General features: G+C 44.0%; 1 protein-coding gene across 1 annotated transcript; it reads right to left on the bottom strand.

Annotated features, from left to right (window-relative positions):
- Positions 1-1492: 1492 nt before the first annotated feature.
- LOC310779743 (protein mono-ADP-ribosyltransferase PARP14-like) lies at positions 1493-15759 on the bottom strand. Its single transcript, XM_083640236.1, has 15 exons — positions 15536-15759; positions 14379-14524; positions 11657-13900; positions 11116-11352; positions 9004-9228; positions 8843-8909; positions 8515-8661; positions 7115-7174; positions 6776-6952; positions 6445-6583; positions 5053-5105; positions 4110-4808; positions 3807-3940; positions 3427-3604; positions 1493-2522 (listed from the first exon to the last, which is right to left on the bottom strand). Exons 1-15 carry the CDS (start codon positions 15720-15722, stop codon positions 2239-2241), a joined length of 4977 nt encoding a protein of 1658 aa, XP_083496362.1. The 5' UTR covers positions 15723-15759; the 3' UTR covers positions 1493-2238.
- Between the last annotated feature and the right edge of the window lie 2060 nt (positions 15760-17819).

Here is a 17819-nt window from a genome sequence, read left to right as displayed (position 1 = left end):
CACCTGATTACCTGCTCTCTTACCTGGCCCAGACTCCTCATCACCTGATTACCTGCTCTCTTACCTGGCCCAGACTCCTCATCACCTGATTACCTGCTCTCTTACCCCGGCCCAGACTCCTCATCACCTGATTACCTGCTCTCTTACCTGGCCCAGACTCCTCATCACCTGATTACCTGCTCTCTTACCCCGGCCCAGACTCCTCATCACCTGATTACCTGCTCTCTTACCCGGCCCAGACTCCTCATCACCTGATTACCTGCTCTCTTACCTGGCCCAGACTCCAACACAGCGCCAGATTGTAAACTCACAGCATGTCAGTTTATGTCCTGCTAACTCTCCAGCCTAGCCTAACCGTTTCTTTGTGGACAACAACCCTAACTTCTGTCTCCTGTTGAGATTCCTCCTGCCCTGACTCCTGCTGCCTGCCTGCTCCAAATCCACACCTGCTGCCTGTCTGTTCCCTGCCTGTGCCGGCCTGGACCTCATGCCGGTCAGCCCTCGGCGTTCACTCTGCCTTGCGAACCAAACTCCATTCAAATAAATTGCACTTGTGAACTTGACATCTTGTCTCGGTCTGTCTCTGCCCTAGAGTCCAAATACCCACGCCGAACAGTACTACTGTACACATATGTGGGAGGAAACCCTTACCTTATAATAACCTTATAATGATAATGATAGAGAGAAGAGTAGCCTACTGAAACATACTGTACATGTATGCTCCTTCAGTTAAAAACTCAGATTGAAAGCACACAAGTGGAAAGTAAACGTAAGTATAGTAATATAGTAGCCTACTTTTTGATTCAGAAATCCCCAAGGTTTTGTGCATCTTTCAAAACGTTCTTGCCAGAAATGTACAGCTTACATTTGAGCAGGATCCTTTAAATACATAATATATGCATCGTTCGCAAATCATGTTTAGGTTTGAGTCCTGCAGCTTATTGATATTATCCTGCAAAGTGTGGAGTCGTATATGAAGCTGTACATGTTGCTCTTGTCCTGACTTTATTGGTACGTGACACCCAATTGAATTAGAGCTACCTGTAAATATAGCCTACAACAGGGATACTCAACTTGCTTTGCCCGGAGGCCACTTTTGCAAGATGACAGGAGGCCAGGGGCTAGTTAAGAAACAAACATTAATATATAAAAAAAAAAAAAGGTATTTGGGGTGTCTGACAATTTTGTGCACACAGGATAGGTTAAGTTAAGTTCATTAGTATAGTAGTAAGTCCCTGGGTTGTGAGCAGGTGCCGTGACTCTTCTATATACACGACTCTGACATGGGGCATCAGCATCTCTGCCCCTTTACCCAATAAAAAATTGGCAGGTACCAGCCATGTCACGTGGTTGTTTCTATGGCAACGGTGGGTCAGAGCACCATCATGTTGCCCCACATGCAGAGCCGAGCACACAGAAACACACACACACACACACACACACACACACACACACTAAAAGGAAATTACTCCAAAACAGCATTATAGGGATTGTGAGTAAAGTTTATTTATAGACACCAAATTCACAGTTGAATCACTACTTTGTATTAAATATAAAATATGATTTGCCACAACAGTCTGATGTAATGAGCTTATTGCACCACAGCGCCATCTGGTGGGGCAGTGCCCTACTTGCTCCTTTCATGCAAAATCGCCATAAACACAACATTGCCACTGCAAAGTTTAACGTACTAGGAAGGATTCCCAGGGTGACACATCACAATTTAATTTAATTGAATATAACTTTATTGTCCACCAGGGTGGAAAATTGTCTTTGTCTCACCAAACACACACACATTTATATGAACATTCACAGAACTGTCTTTGGGAAATGTGTTTTATGAGTAGAATAATTGCACATATTAGCAGTTATCACGAGTTATTATTTTACTTTGTATTCTACAGTATGTGAATCATTACACTAAAAGCGTTTAAATATATCAAATGTCATTTCAACTCAGGTATGGTTTATCAGAAGAACATTGCAAGTCAGGAAAAAATATAGGAACAAAATTGCTTAAAAGAACACTGCCGATTTTCAACCAGTTAATTGTTTCATTACATCAGCAGCATATCAGTCATTAATTTATTTTATTTTGACAGTTATTGAGAGTTGATTTGAGTTCAGGTGTGGACCAGTGATATAATTTGTGCATGAATGAAATCACTGACATTTCTTAGTAGTGTGTCCTCAGGTGAAGGTGATGAGGTGTCCTCAGGTGAAGGTGATGAGGTGTCCTCAGGTGAAGGTGATGAGGTATTCGGGGTAAGCCTGGTCATCGTGGAAGACGACGAACATGGAGGGCGATTGCTGGTTGTTCACCAGACTGTCAAAGCAGTCGGTGGGGTCAGAGGTGGAGCGGGGAGGGGGGTTTACCATGGAGGCGTTACCAAGCGTGTAACGGCCGGTCAGGACACGAGCCACGTACAGCCGCCTCAGGCCCGACCCGTCAGGTGGGGAAAAAGACCCGGCCGAATACGCAGCGTTCACTGCAAAGTAAACTCCCTTCCCATGCACTGCTCCTGTGGCCCAATCAGAGAAGACAGCAGGAAAAAGAGAACAGGTTATGAGGTTATACTGTAAATACAGAAAATACTTTGTCTCAATGTGACCAGACCTTTAACCCATTGATACCTGATGCAGCATTTGTGTGTGTATCCCTTTAAGACCGCGAACCGCGTTGACGCAGTTCGCGGTCTTAAAGGGATACACACACAAATGAGGGATATACACGCAAATGCTGCATCAGGTATCAATGGGTTAAAGGTCACATTCTGTGTAAAACAAGATGTCTCAAAGGTCCCCAGATAAATCCACACAAGCCATGTAAGGAAGAAATGCCTCATAGACAAGTCCCAAAAAGGGTGGATCTCCCCCCGCAAACATAATTCATAACCTTGTTTTAAGGAGACAAGAGATCTTTTAAACAGCTAAAAATAATAATAATAATAATGGACCAAACCCTATAGAACCCTCGGTTGCAAAATGACATCAGTTTTAGCTATCCTAAAAATCCTACAAAAAAATCTGCATTTGCAAACATGTACACAGTCAACGGGTCCTGTTGCTCCGCCTCACAGGATAGTAAATGTGTTTATAGGTCCGGCAATCTGGCGATGAACTACACCTCCAAAGTAATGAGGCTCTCACAGGGTAGCTGGCTGCACGAGGCAACTTTAGGCAACATTGTAAATAAGAATTTTGTTCTTAATTGTCTCGCCTGGTAAAATAAAGGTAAAATAAAATAAAATAAAACACCACATCTACAACATCTCAATTAGAGGGGATGAGACACGCTTCTTTATCACAGCTCCACCTTGTGATTTTGACCTTTACTGTAAGAGCGATGTATTTCTATATTTAAAGAAAACTTGCCTATAGCTAGTGAGGCATACGTCTTTGAAGACTGTAAGACTTGGACTTTACCGTGAGTTCCTGTGTAGCGCCTGTCAAATTTGGTCCTCTCAATGCAGTGGCATGACTCTGCTGTTGAGCCATGGTACAGCATCTTCTCCCCAAGCTCTGCTGAGCCATTCTTCACGAGTATACGCTGCTTGCACACCTCATAGGCCTGCCACAGGTAGAAGTTCTGCACACGCTCAATCTGAGATCACACAAATAGTCCAGGTTGAAATAACGTGCAAGTAATTATGATACGTGTGTGTGTGTGTGTGTGTGTGTGTGTGTGTGTGTGTGTGTGTGTGTGTGTGTGTGTGTGTGTGCGTGCGCGTGCGTGCGTGCGTGCTTGCGTGCGTGTGCGTGTGTGTGTGTGTGTGCGTGCGTGTGTGTGCGTGTGTGTCACTTACTTTGCGGATGTTATGCTTAGCTGTATTCAGGAAACCCTGTGCCACCTGCTGGTACTCCGGTGAGTCAGGCTGCAACTGAAACTTCTTACAGGTTTCCCCAACCATAGGTTCCCAGTGCTGTGGCAACTCCAAAGCTAAAAGAGTAGACACATTATTTTAACGCTATTGTTTTAACTTGAAACGTGAACGTAATGAGTACTGATTCAACTAGCCGTGATTTGAATTTGAAATCCACTAAATATGGTGGATTTATCCTAGCCTAGCGTTTACCAAGTATGAGTCAAAAAGCAAGGTGTGTCGTACTTGCGGTCTTGTCTCTTTTCACTTTGTAGGTGAGACCTGTGGCCCAGTCTGTGGCTTCTTGTTTCTTCAGGTTCACTTTCAACGTGATCCGATCTGGTCTGTCCACCTCCACCCACACATCTCTGTTGACGTGAGCTTGCTCCAGGAGGTAGTTGGCATGCAGACTCAGCTCCTGCCAGCCTCCATCCTGCTCTATTGACCACTGGACACTGAAGGCGGTCAAGGCCTCTTGCAGGTCTCCATGAAGGGCTCTGCTGACAGCTCTGTTCACAAACTCGCAGACGCTCAAGACGTCCTCCACCAGGCCTCTCAGCACGTAGAAGGCCTCCCCCCCTGACCCTGACCCTGACTGACCTCCAGCCCCAGCCTCGGCTCTAGCTCTGTCCTCGCTCTGACCTCTCCTCGGTTCCAGGCTCACCTCTAAGGTTCTGACCTTCGCCTGCACTGCCTCAAGCTCCATGACGTTGAGCCTGGAGAATTCCTGACAGCCCACCTCTCGCTCGGTCAGTAGCTTCTCCAAGTTGGCCTCCAAATCCCTCTCGGCCGTCCTGATGGTCGTGGAACTAGAAGCCACCACGCACAGCACCGCTGGGGGTGGCTTCCAGGAGATGATGGTTAGGTCAGGTGGTGTTGCAAGACCAGCATGCAAGCCTTGAGAACTGGAAGACGTAAACTTCTTGAGTATTTGTTTCGCTTTTTCTGAAGTAGGAGGGAAACGGTGCAAAAGAGAATGTGATACATGTTGTAACATTTCCCAATATTTGTCCACAAACGTAGAAGCATCATTTGCAGGTTATAGGGTATAAACAGGGCACGGTATACAGCAGGGTATAAACTAGGGCAGAGGGCAAACTAACAATCACATTTTCTAATACAATTTTGAATCAAATTGCAATTCAAGATGGTTTCAGCTCCACTATTTTGAGGCAAAACTATAAGAAACCTCTCAGGGTGAGGCGGGGAGCCATCTGTCCTAAGCGGCTGTCCAGCGCTGATCTGCGAAAAAATAATTATTAGTATCAGTACTTTTAACCAAGCAATATGATTGGTCACAGACACTGTCACTCACTCTTTACTGATCATTCCAGGATGGAACTGTGCTAACTCTTGTGGTAACTAAGGACCTTGTTGAAATTCTCCTGATTGACAGCAATCTGCCATAAAGAACTGAACTTTGTTACACCATAAAGTGCTTTTGCTTTAGAGGAACTAACGAGTATATTCAGTTAACGGCCTGTTTCCTGTTCCTTTGTTGAATCTGTCAAGGACCAGTCATGGCCCAGATGCAAAATGAAGATCGCTGCATTTTGTATCGCAGAGATTCTGCCAAGTCATTTTTTGCAAGTCCAAGTCAAGTCTCAAGTCTTTGGTCACAAGTCCAAGTCAAGTCTCAAGTCTTTGGTCACAAGTCCAAGTCAAGTCTCAAGTCTCTTATGGACTAAAATGAAGGAATTCAAAGCAGGTATTATCCTCACTCCTTCATCTATTTATTTTGCATACAGTATCTAACCCTAACCCTAACCCTAACAGTATCAGCATTGATATTATTTCCTTAAATAAAATAATGTTTCACGAGTCCCAATTCTGGAGTCCAAGTCAAGCCTTGAGGACGAGTCTCAAGTCAATGTGTGTGCGACTTAAGTCCAAGTCCCCATCTCTGCTGTGCTGTATAGCCTACTTGCATTACATGTGTGCTACTTGAGAAAAACGTCTCAGAGTACACCTGCATCGGTTCCTGCTGTAAACTAAGATAACACCCAAGAAGTTGTTGTTCATTCTTTGCTGTTACAACAGCAAGTTAGACAGATGTTATTGCTGTAAAAAAATCTAAGCACATTTCATTTGCTGCTGATAAAACTCTCAAGAATGACCCACAACAGCAAAAGACAGCACGTGACAAACCTGGACAACATGGCAGGTAGAACAAAATAAAACTGTAGGCCGCACACTGTTTTTTTTTTTTTTTTTTTTTTTTTTTTACCTTTATTTATACAGGGGGAGTCTCACTGAGAGCAATGCTCTCTTTTTCAGGAGTGCCCTGTTCACATTCACACACACATTCATACCTGGAAGCTGACCAGTACAACCACAGTCTGATCTGCTGGCCACTGATCAGCTCCACTGGAGCAGTTGGGGTTAAGGGCCTTGCTCAAGGGCACCTCAGTGGTGGTAATGAGGGACGGGCAGGCGCTGCCTTTTCACTTTCCCCTGTGATATACAGCCAGATATTTTGCCGATTTTCATAGGTCAAAATTGAGAATTGAGGTTCTAGTAATATCAGATTCCCTTTCGCCCTTTACTGTTTGTTTCAGCTGGAAACAGATGAGTTCCTGACCTGAAAGCCTGGAAGATGGGCTGCTGCAGGATGACAATGCGGATGAGGGAGATGGAATTTAGATTCAAGTCCCTCACAGCTGATGCAATGCCATCCAGCATGGCTTTACTCGCTGTGTCAGAGTCCATACCAGCTGCACCTGGGGCAGAAAAACTAAACACTTAGGAATACACACACACACACACACAGCATATATATATATATATATATATATATATATATATATATATATATATATATATATATATATATATATATGTGTACAGTACAGACACAGTACAGACACAGTACATACAGTATAGACACAGTACAGTACAGACACAGTACTGACCAGTATTGATGGCTGGGAAGGCTGCGGAGCCGTACCCTTTGCTTTCACACCACTTCAATATCTTTCCACAATGACTGCGAATCCTCTGAGTGTCGCACTTAAAAGCAGCATGAAGGATTTCTTTACAGCCCAGGTCCCCGGCTCCCGTAGTGCACAGAAGCTCTGCTGGAACGCCCACTAACAAGACAGAAACCAGGAAGGAAGACAGAGGTGGATATCTGTATTAGATGTGGGAGACACAACCAAACTGAGAAAATGAGTCCAGAAATGCAATGGACACAGACAAAACACTGTACTTTAATCCCAACCCCTCCAGAGAAGTTCACGTCTCAGACCCACCTTGTGCCAACTGTGCCTGGACACCGGGCCCTGCTGCAGTCAGGATGGCTTTGGAGACACCTGAGGAGCAGTGACTTAGTGAATATACAGTTAGGATCCAACTTCCTGTCAGTGTCGCGCCTCGATAAATACATCTAAATCACAGCAGCAACAATGGGAGCCAATATTGACGTTTTGCAGATATATATCACTGCATTGTATTTTACATGCAAATATGAAAATAAATATTTCGAAACAAGCACAGAGTGAGATTGTATTTCTGACCATTTTGAAGCAGGTTTATATCTTGAAAAAAGAATCATAGCTTTGCATAGAGTGCAATGAGAGGTCTTAGATTTTCCCTTTGGGCACTGTATGTGACCTGTATGTGACCTGTATGTGACCTCAGTGACCTGTATGTGACCTCAGTGACCTGTATGTGACCTGTATGTGACCTGTATGTGACCTGTATGTGACCTGTATGTGACAACCTGAAGATGTGCGTAAGTATGGAATGTGTTACTAGTTGTCAATATTTTTCCTCAACAATCTCACCCATCCAAATACAGTAGATGTCGATGTAAAAGTGATCTGTATGTTGGGAGGGAGGTCTGATAACATACAGAACAGAATCGTACAGAACCATCTCACTGGTATGTATGAATGCCTCTAACTCATTTGAGTTCACAGGCCACATGCGACCCAATATGCTCTCAAGTGGGCCAGACAAAGAAAATCGATGCATAATAACCTATAAATAACACATCCAAATTCTCCCCAGTTTATTTTAGTCTAAAGAATTACAGGTACACCTTTTCACATAGGGTTATCTCAGCTAGCATCAAGCAAATGATCAAATCTACTGTCTAACTGCATTACAATTGACAGCAACTGCGCAATTCTCTACTGTATAATATGTATATTCAAAAATAATACTTCACCCATTAGTAATGAATACAGAACACATGAACAGGCTAATTAATATTGAACTTGATGAATACAGAAAACATGAACAGGCTAATTCATATTTAATTTGCTCGTAAAAGCTGGTACCTCTTAGCTTTCACAAGTGCATCGATTGGATTGAAGGACTTCTCAGTGCAATTTCACACTTTGCAAAGTCATCCATGTGGGCCGGATTGGACCGTCTGGCGGGCCGGTTCTGGCCCCCGGGCCGTATGTTTGACAAACCCTGCTCTAACTGATTTACTGCTATCAGCAGGAGCAATAAAGGCCTTTTAGATATGAATACAGGTAGTGCTGAACCTCACTCAGATGTCACTCATTAACCAACACTCCCTGCACTTCACACAACATACTGTAACATACCAGCCCATTACGTTTTTCTTTGTATTTTGTTTTATTTTGAAATGTAGCCTTGAAAAAAGTATCTCCTAAATCAAATGCCAACGCAACGGTACCTGAGTAGTTGGTAGAGAAGTCGGTTGTGTTCACAATGACATCAGTGGTTTCATGAGTGATGTCACCACAGACCAGCTGAAGCTTGACTCCGCCCAGCATGGCTGTGACCACATTGTTGGTCGAGGAGACGTGGCGGTAGAAGGACGCTGAACGCAGAAAGGCAATAACAGATCAAATATAATCTCAGCAAACCTGGTGTAGCATTTAGCATTTAGCATTCATTGAAAATTTGCAATGAAGGATTGTTTAAGATTTATTTTTGAAATATTTGATTGATCAAATCAGGCCCTAACAAACATCACATTGTAAAGATATTTCTACACCCACTTTGGTCGGGGTGAGCATCGTTTGTGAATCCTCTAAGATGTAAAGTCCCCTGGGCAGACTGGAAGGCCTGTACAGACACAGGATGAAGTGCAGTGAAACACATATACTCAGTGTTTGTACCACAAGGCACCTCGAAGTGTCTCAATGGTCACTTTCTTTACCTTAGTAGATTCTTTATCATTGGGGTGGATGATGATGCGGACTAGAAACGGCGTTGGACTGGCTCGGTTCTGTTCATACGCACGGATCTCTTCCAACACAACCCTGGCTGCCATGTTAGGAGGAAAGCGCAGAACAGCGCCGGTCCCGAGCGCAGGGAGAGCAACAGAACCGAAGCCTCTGTTCTCACAGGAGGCCAGGGTTCTGCGGGTGCCCTGTCTCAGAGCCTGGAAAAGGACAAAATTCAAGGAATTTCAAAGTGCACTTCAGGCTGGAAAAAGACAACATTATCGTCCGACATCCTGTAGAACACTGGTCCCCAACCACCGGGCCGCGGACCAGTACCGGGCCGCAACGCATTTGGTACCGGGCCACGAGCCGGTCCAAAAAAAAATAAAAAAAAATTGAATAAACATAGGCTATAATATTATAGGCTGTGTGTGGTAGTTGAAACATAGTTTCAAGTTGACGTTTATTTATGTTTGTAGTTCAAACAAAAACATAAATACTGTATTCACCTTATGTAGCCACGCCCATTTGACCCGGTTGTGTGGCCGTATCAAAACTTCTGGCTAAAAATAAAATAAAATAAAATGGCTGGCTGCTCCAATATCATCTAACTCTGAATTAACTAATAATTTAGCCAATTGTATGTAACATACCAAATAAAAGCAAACGGCAATGTCTAAGAATGCAACGCCCTGTAACTAGCTTGTTAAGTCTTGAAATCCAGGGAATTACGTTAACGTCTGCGGGTCTTATTGGCGTTAGTGGCTCGAGCGCAACTCAGAGGAGAGAAAACTATCTGAAGCTTTCTTTGTTGGAGTCCAGGTATGTTTTACAAGAAAGTGCTCATCATTGTCGACGATAACGTTATCTGACCTGGCTAACAGTGGATACTCGCTTGCTTGCTGTGTACCGGCTCAAAGTAGTAGGCTATGTTCTTTATTTTACCCCCTTCACTGTCCGCTCCAAAAACAACTCTCTTATTTTGTGCCGTGACCGCCGGAAGTGTTAAAAGGACCCGGAAGAATTTGGCCCACTGTAAGGTCTGAACATAAGGTACATACAGTACAACACAAAAGGCTGTTATTTACCCTTTGTCGCCACCTGGTGAGTAAATATATATGTAACTAAAACCATTAAAATTGACAACCGGTCCGTGACTTTTTTTTCCATGTATCTACCGGTCCTTGGCACAAAAAAGGTTGGGAACCCCTGCTGTAGAAGACCAGTCTGTAAGAGGGGGGCAGTACTATTTACAATTCACAAACTGACCCTTCGCTAAGTCTCTCCCCAGAACGGTCACTGTCCAATCCTACGTTAGCAACCAGAACTAAGCACAGGGAAGCTGCCAAAGTCACACCCTCTTCTCAGTCAGACATATGCACCAAGGGATTTTTGGCCATTCATTTTTCCATAGATGTTTCGTAAAATTCGTATAAAAATAGTTTTACTTGGTCAAACCAAACGATTCAGCTATATTTATATTTAGATGAATAAAAACAGATTAAACAGATTAAACAGAGGAAAAAAATCAACGAGTGATATGTCACTTGGTTTGACCAAGTAAAACAATTTTTATACGAATTTTACGAAATGTAGATGGAAAATGAATGGCAGATAAAATCCCTTGGTTCGTATGCTGAATGCGGAAGAGGGCATGACTTTGGCACTCTATGCCGAAGCGGTGTGCATATGGGACCTGCAAGTCCGACACCAGATATCCTCAACGTTTAGAGGAGGACGTCGTTTCCCTTTTCCGAAGCCCAAAACGCAAGAGGAGAGATGTCGGATATGGATTCAAAACAGTGCGGAAGACCTCACGACGAGGATCAACAGATCAACTAGCCTCCACGCGAGACTCAGCTCCAAGGTAATGCTAACTAACATTAGTGTTAGCTACGATAGATTAGCACACATTTGTTGTTGTTGTTGTTGTTGTTTTAAGCAAACAAAGACAGGTTCGACTCATTGTGAATGCCATGTTTACGTGCCGGGTGCAAAAGCTTGCCTTCCATAGCAACGGTAACCAAGCGAGGCGGGACTTAGCAAAGGGTGAATCGGGTTGTGTCACATTGTTCACACACTCTCTTTCACACACATTCTGTCACCTGGACTGCTGTCCCTTGTCGGTTATTATCCCAAGGGAGGAGGTTGAGGAAGAACACTCGGCCACACGGGAGTCCAGGCAAACCCTCCACCAGGACTTCATCACCAGGAAGTGTTGCTCCTCCTGCTGCCTTATGAAACCGTGCAACCAGCTGAGGTCCAGCCACACTGGACAAAGCGTGGCCCACACGGGTAGACAGAGGATCATGGCCAACCATAGGGGAGACCAGGGCATCCAACTGGGAGGAGAGTCAATGTAGTGATGAGAGGGGTTAACAGTGTGGTGGTAACTACAGTATACTTCTCTGCAGTACATACATACATACACACACACACACACACACACACACACACACACACAGACACAGACACACAATTTTAAATTAAGTTAAAAAAAATCTGTGTTGCATGCATTGCAAAATGATTGAGGGAAATGTAATCTAGACAGAGTAAACGGGCTCTAATTGACACAGGTATTCTCCTTTAACAGAAGAAATCAACAAATGTACAATTTTCTCAAAGTCTAAAAGCCATGTTTCTCACCTCCTGGGTCTCGATGATTCCCTGAACAATCACCACCTGGACATGGTTGGCAGCAGACCCAGCAGCAGATCCTCCTCTCACTGGGTCTGAGGTAGACCCAGCAGCACCTCCTCTCACTGGGTCTGAGGTAGACCCAGCAGCACCTCCTCTCACTGGGTCTGGGTTAGCAGCACCGGGGCCCATCTGGAAGCCGTGTTGCCTGCTTGCAGTTGTAGGGTTCCCAGTATTTATCCCTCGGAGAAGCCTGTCACACGTTTCCTGCATGAACCTCACCACCTCTCTTCTGTTATCGATCAACACTACTTTATTCAAGCTCCGCCCCTCACTCACAAACTCTTTCACAGCAGTCACAATGGCCTCAGTGCACACTGTCACGGGGACGCCAAATATCCCTGAGCTGATGCAGGGTATGGCTATGGACTGGAACTCCATGGTCTCTGCTAAGTCCAGAGAAGACCGGACAGCTTTTTGCAGTAAGGCCCGCTCTCTGCCACCCACTTTCCCCTGTACAGGCCCAATGGCATGCAGCAGTTTCTTGCAATTGAGGTTCCCTCCTGTGGTCACCACCACATCTCCTGTAGGGATTTTACCAGTCTGCCTTACGAGAACTCTACACTCCTTCTGCACTTGAGGACCACCCGCCTTACTCAGTGCAGCAGCAACACCCCCACAATGATCCAGATCCTCATTGGCTGCGTTCACCAGGGCATCAGCGTGCTCTTTGGTGATGTCACCCATGCACACCAGCACCTGCATCCCCCTATGAAGGCAGTATCTGGCAACTGTTGTGCCGCCTTTACTCAATTCTGCACCTAATGCCCAATTCTCTCTATGTTGGTCCTGAAGCTGTATGAGACACTGCTGAGAATGGCCAACACTTTGGAGCATCTCGGTCCCAGCGGATCTTTGGAAGAAGCGCAGTGCCCCAGGCAGGTCGATGGTCACTGTCTCCCGAACCAGGGAATCCAGAAATGGACCCAGCCTGTTCCTAACCTGAGTTACTCTGCTGGATGGACCTATCAGCACCACCATGGGGCTAGAGGATGAGGCCACAGGATGGAAGGTCACCCCTGAATGGTCAAAACCATGCAGCTGTAGCAATTCTGGTAAGAAGTCTCCTATCTCAGAGAAAGGGAGAAGAACCCTGCCCTCTACACCAGACTGGTCCAAAATAAACTGTGAAATAATGTCATTCAGTTCCTCAACATCTTTGGTGTGGCCCACTAAGCAAACCCTGCTACCTGAGCCAAACCTGACCGCAGCCCTATGTTTTCCTTGGTTCATCTCATTTGCCTTGGCCTCAAGCTTCACCCTAAGCTCAGATGGTACATCAGCGCAGTTCGGGATGTCAATCTTTACATCCTTGAACTCACCTTCCAATGCCTTTTCTGTTTCATCCAGTTTATCACAGGTGAGGGTGAACAGACGTAGCTCTGTGTCTCCTAACTCTATTTCCACCATGCCACCAAACCCTAACAAGTTGCCAAGCACCCCAGGACCTCCGTATACGTTTCTCAGGAAGGCCAAGAAATGGAGGCTCATGTGAGAAACCATTCTCTCTAACACCAACCTCTCCTTCTCAGAGACCCTGTCTCGAGCCTTACGGATCTCCTCCACAGATCCTTCCAGAACTAACTGACCTGGATCTCCCTGCGTGACCTTCACTCCAGGGATATCGCACCTTAGACTGTGCTCTATCTCCTTCCAGAGGAGGCGAAGTTTGGCCTCGCCCAATCGACGGGTAGTCGTTTGCTTCTGACTGACACCTGACCCTTGACCTTTGACATATGAGTCCTCCACATCCCTCAACCTGGCGCGGACCTGGGAATGCTCCCCAACCAGCACAGCCACGCCAACCTGGCTGTAAACTCTCACCTCATCTGTGGCCTGACTAGAGCTGCAAGACCGAAGCAGAAGTTTGATTTTGCGTGGGTCTACCTCAAAGTGGCAGATGTGGTGTTCTTCAATCTGCTCAAAGAGTTTATCTACCTTAGCCTTACATTCCTTGACTCCATCCCTACTTGGGACTCCAGCCCCAGTTTGGACTAAGCTCATCATAACCAAAGCCCTCCCCTCCTCTGGGTGGAGCTGTACAGAGCAAGCCATAGAGGCGAGTTCTTCCTCTAGTTCCTTCCCAGCCCTGGGGCATTCTTTGAGGTATCGGAGGAGGTAACTGTCAAGTTGTAGTTCATATTCTGTAGCACTGGGTGGCAGTGTTGACGGAAGAATGGACAGGTGGCTCTGCTGTTGGAGAAGGATAAAGAAAACATATTCTTTCATTAATGACAAACACATGGCAGTGGCTTTCAATGGTTATTGATCTGAAAGTGCATTGAAAGCATATTGAAAGCAAATCACTGCAAAATTCTTTAAATCTCACATACTGCAATTTATTTTTTATTGTATTTTTAGCTCTAGTTTTAATGTTTGTTTAAATAGTCACCAATTCATTTCATATTGTTCCAAAATTACATAAACTGTATCATTTAGATTTATATCTTTGAATAATGTTCTCTTCTGATCCACTCCACTCATATACAGTAATATGCTTATATTGTGTACACTTCATTTAAATTATTGACTTATTATTTTCTATAACAAATGAAATTACCTGATTGCAAACTTTTTCTCTCTCAATTTTTTCATTCGTCAAAGTGTTCAACCTTTACCTTTTACTTTACTGAGCACCTGATTTTTTGCACACCTGTCTCGACTGTCTCACCTGTGCTGGAGCTGTCAGGTCTGGGCTAACTGACAGGCTGGGAGGTGAGGTGTTGATGGAAGAGGTGGTTCCTTGGACGGTGAACACCAGAGGACCAGCCGCTAACTCCAACACATGCTCACGCTTCTCCAGGACTTTCTGCTGATCTGCAGCAAACAGGACAATACAATTCAATCAAGAGAGAAATCTAAATACAACATTAATAGTCATGTTAATCATTATAATACTGTAGCAGCCTAATCAAGTGTATGGTGTCTGTCTGTGGTGGTGGTGTCAGTCACGATTATGATGTCATCAGATATGTCACTCGAGCAATTGTGATGTCATTAGTGTAGTAGTCACTCGAGGAATGATGTCATCAGTGATGTAATAAATCCTTCCTGGTATGAGCCGATGGCGCACAGTTGCACGATGGCGCCTATGTGGGTGGGCGGGGTGTCTGTCAGTCCAGAGTCCCCCCACCCTAGGAATCGCGCAGTCATATAAACAAAAACATTGGTAAATAAATTAGCGACCTTAGGCTACTGTAGCCTATTGTTGATCTCCTATTAACACTATCATAGGCTACCTATAATATTCCTACAATAGTTGTTGTGAGTTTTAGTATGCTATTCTTTTTTTGAGCCCTTTTTGATAGATTTTTTTTACATAAAGAAAGAAAAATACAAAAAACTACAAACATCTAAAACAACAACAATACATACACATACAGATTCACACAAAACATACCCCCCCCCCCCCCCCCCCCACCCACCAGCTATTCTCCTGTGGGCGTGCATGCATGATGATGCTGCAACTTGTAGCTACAGTAGCTTACCTCATTTTGACCTGTTTGCAAAGTGAAAGTGAAAGTGTCATATTTCTGTTTACATAATTGTGTGTAACCTAATGTGAAGCCTACTTTAAGAGTCAAAATGTTTGAATAGAGGTCTTTAAGTTGTTAATTAGCTCTAGCCTGTATAGGCTATGTTGTCACCTTTCTTAAAAAATAATAATAGCCTAGGCTACATGTAATAATGATCGTGTGATCATCTTAAGCAAACCTGCTTTCACTTTTGAGGCTACTTTCACTTACACAAATACATGCATAATAAAGGGGGGGGAATCAACAGTCAAGCCATAAATAAGTTCATTATTTGATAGTCATAGTTTCCTACCGTTTGGATCTCTAAAAGCGATGGTATAAACTTTATCGTTTACATTCGTCAGCGGTCCGCATTCCCCTCCACCTGATCTGCGCCGAACCTGGAAGTAGTGTTCTATCCGCTTCTTCTGCTCTCCGTCCAGGCTGGGACCATGGCTGGGACACTCAATGTAAACTGGGTATTTGTAAAGAGCATCCATAGTTTTAGGCTGAAATACTTTTGAGTGATTCGTCAAATATCCCCTGAAGAGCGCAGCTGCAGTGCCCTGGCTGTGTCAGCTGTCAGCGACCAGTGGAGTCATTGTTAACGACTCAGCTGCACCACCTAGTGACGACATGTGGGAAATCATTAACATTCCTGTGTGTCTCGGTCTCAACCGGTCTCAACCTGTGGCCTGTACTACAAAGCAAGATTAGTGGTTTAGCGAGGTAACTTCAGGTTTAAACCTGGTTTAGCCGTACTACAAAGCAAGTTAACTTCTTACCGACATATATTTCCATAGCAACTTATGCTTCACACTTAACCTGGTCCGCAGCAGGTTAAGTTGCAAGGATAAGATTAGACCTTAGATACACCGCCCACGAACCAATCGAATCAGCAGTTTGGAAAAATGGCCAACCCCTTTCTGGACGAGTTTCCCATCTAGGAAGGAGCACGAATTGTAATGTTGAATGAGTAATGTTAATCAATGTTAATGTTAATCAAGGACTAAAGCCTTGCACTTGTTGGCTATTTTAATTAAGCCCTATACCACTTTGGAATATGTTTTTATATATTCATTTTTGTGCTCTCAAGTAGCCTAGATACGTTGTTTGATCCCGCTGATCGATTGCAGCTGAATAGTGAGTGGAGAAATATCACTAAACCGGCATAAAAAGGTTACATAAACGTCTCCAAAGCGCACGGTGCCGTGTGCGCAACGGAGCTGAGACTGACGTTGGGTTGGAATTGAAATAGTCATAGCTTACATGCTGGAATAGCCTACTACATGTAAGCAATTTAATATGGGATCACCTGCACACAGGCGATCCCATATTAAGATGATTCATATCTAGGCTACTCCTGCATTTTGCAGCTGCAAGTGTTGCTTTTGGCCTGTATGATGTGATTGAACTTCATATTTCCAGCATCATTGTATGAAATATGGAGATATGCGACTCTGCTGACAATATAGGCTATGTGACCACAAAATAGGCTATTTTTTATAAATGAAATCTATGCCCGCACATACCGTGTCGTTCAGAAGCCTCTTTTAATTTTATTATCATTCTTTTTTTTATTGATAGCCTATAGGAATTATTCAATCAGTGCGACTAAACATGACATCATTATTATTCGTTGAGCCTAAATGGTCTACGGATTTTGGACTGAGACATTAGGCTACACATTGCTTCCACTCGCAGTTTATTGAGAGGGTGAATTGAGCTGCTGTAGGATACGTGGAGGCAGAAACCACTCTTCAAATAAATGACTGATGTGAATAAAAGTGGTAACTTTAGACAGTCATTCGGGAACAGACTAAAAATATCCAATGCGGATTTTGATTCTGACATAGTAGTAGATGGCTTTGATGAATGAGGAAATAGGCGTGTCTGGCGCTGTAAAAGCTAAGGTTCTGAGCTGAGCGGTCCATATTGCATTGTGATTGGCTAGTTGTTAAAAACCACGCCTCTTTTGCGGGCACGAGCTCGTGTGCACGGGCATTTTCATGTGCACGCGCAGTCAACTTGATTAGAAAAACCTGGTTCGCGTTAACGACTGGCAAAGAGGTTCGTAGTACAAGTTAACTACAATCGAGCTGATCTGGTTTAGACAAACCAGATCAAGGGACAGATCCTGGATCTTCTTATCCAACATTCGTAGTACAGGGCTCTGGTCTCAACAGGGTGCCTAGTCCCAGATGGCCAAAAATCAACTACAAAAAGTGTTCATCTTGTGTAGTGTTGAGTCTTAAAATCTACGCGTGTTCATAAATCTGTGTTATCTATAAATAAGGGCTATTCCTTAGGCTCAACTTGTTCTCTCCTATAGACTACAATTGTTTGTGTGAAAATAACTTTAGATTTTTTTTTTTTTTTTTTAAGAATTATTAGCATTTATTTAGATCCGCACAGATTATCAGTCTTATTCTGGGATTGTTCATTGATAGGTTTCTCTGCTAAATACTGTTGCTTTATGAAGACTCCTCCTTATCCCACATGGCAGTCTACTATATCCATTCTAGACACATGTAAATATGTACAAGATTAACACAAGAAAATGTGTTGTCAAGCCAGAGAAACAGAGGACCACTGTT

This window comes from Poromitra crassiceps (assembly GCF_964638095.1).
Source record: "Poromitra crassiceps genome assembly, chromosome: 7".
Taxonomy (NCBI): domain Eukaryota; kingdom Metazoa; phylum Chordata; class Actinopteri; order Beryciformes; family Melamphaidae; genus Poromitra; species Poromitra crassiceps.
Note: the sequence above shows the minus strand (reverse complement) of the source record. Positions and strands in the feature narration are given on the sequence as shown.

What these genes read in the sequence shown, in the direction of transcription:
- LOC310779743 (XM_083640236.1), bottom strand. Translation starts at nt 15,722, where the DNA reads ATGGATGCTCTTTACAAATACCCAGTTTACATTGAGTGTCCCAGCCAT. An exon ending in ACCTGACAGCTCCAGCACAG is followed by an intron (nt 13,901 to 14,378) that starts GTGAGACAGTCG and finishes CTTCTCCAACAG; the next exon opens with CAGAGCCACCTGTCCATTCT. An exon ending in CCCATCTTCCAGGCTTTCAG is followed by an intron (nt 5,106 to 6,444) that starts GTCAGGAACTCA and finishes ATTTTTTCGCAG; the next exon opens with ATCAGCGCTGGACAGCCGCT.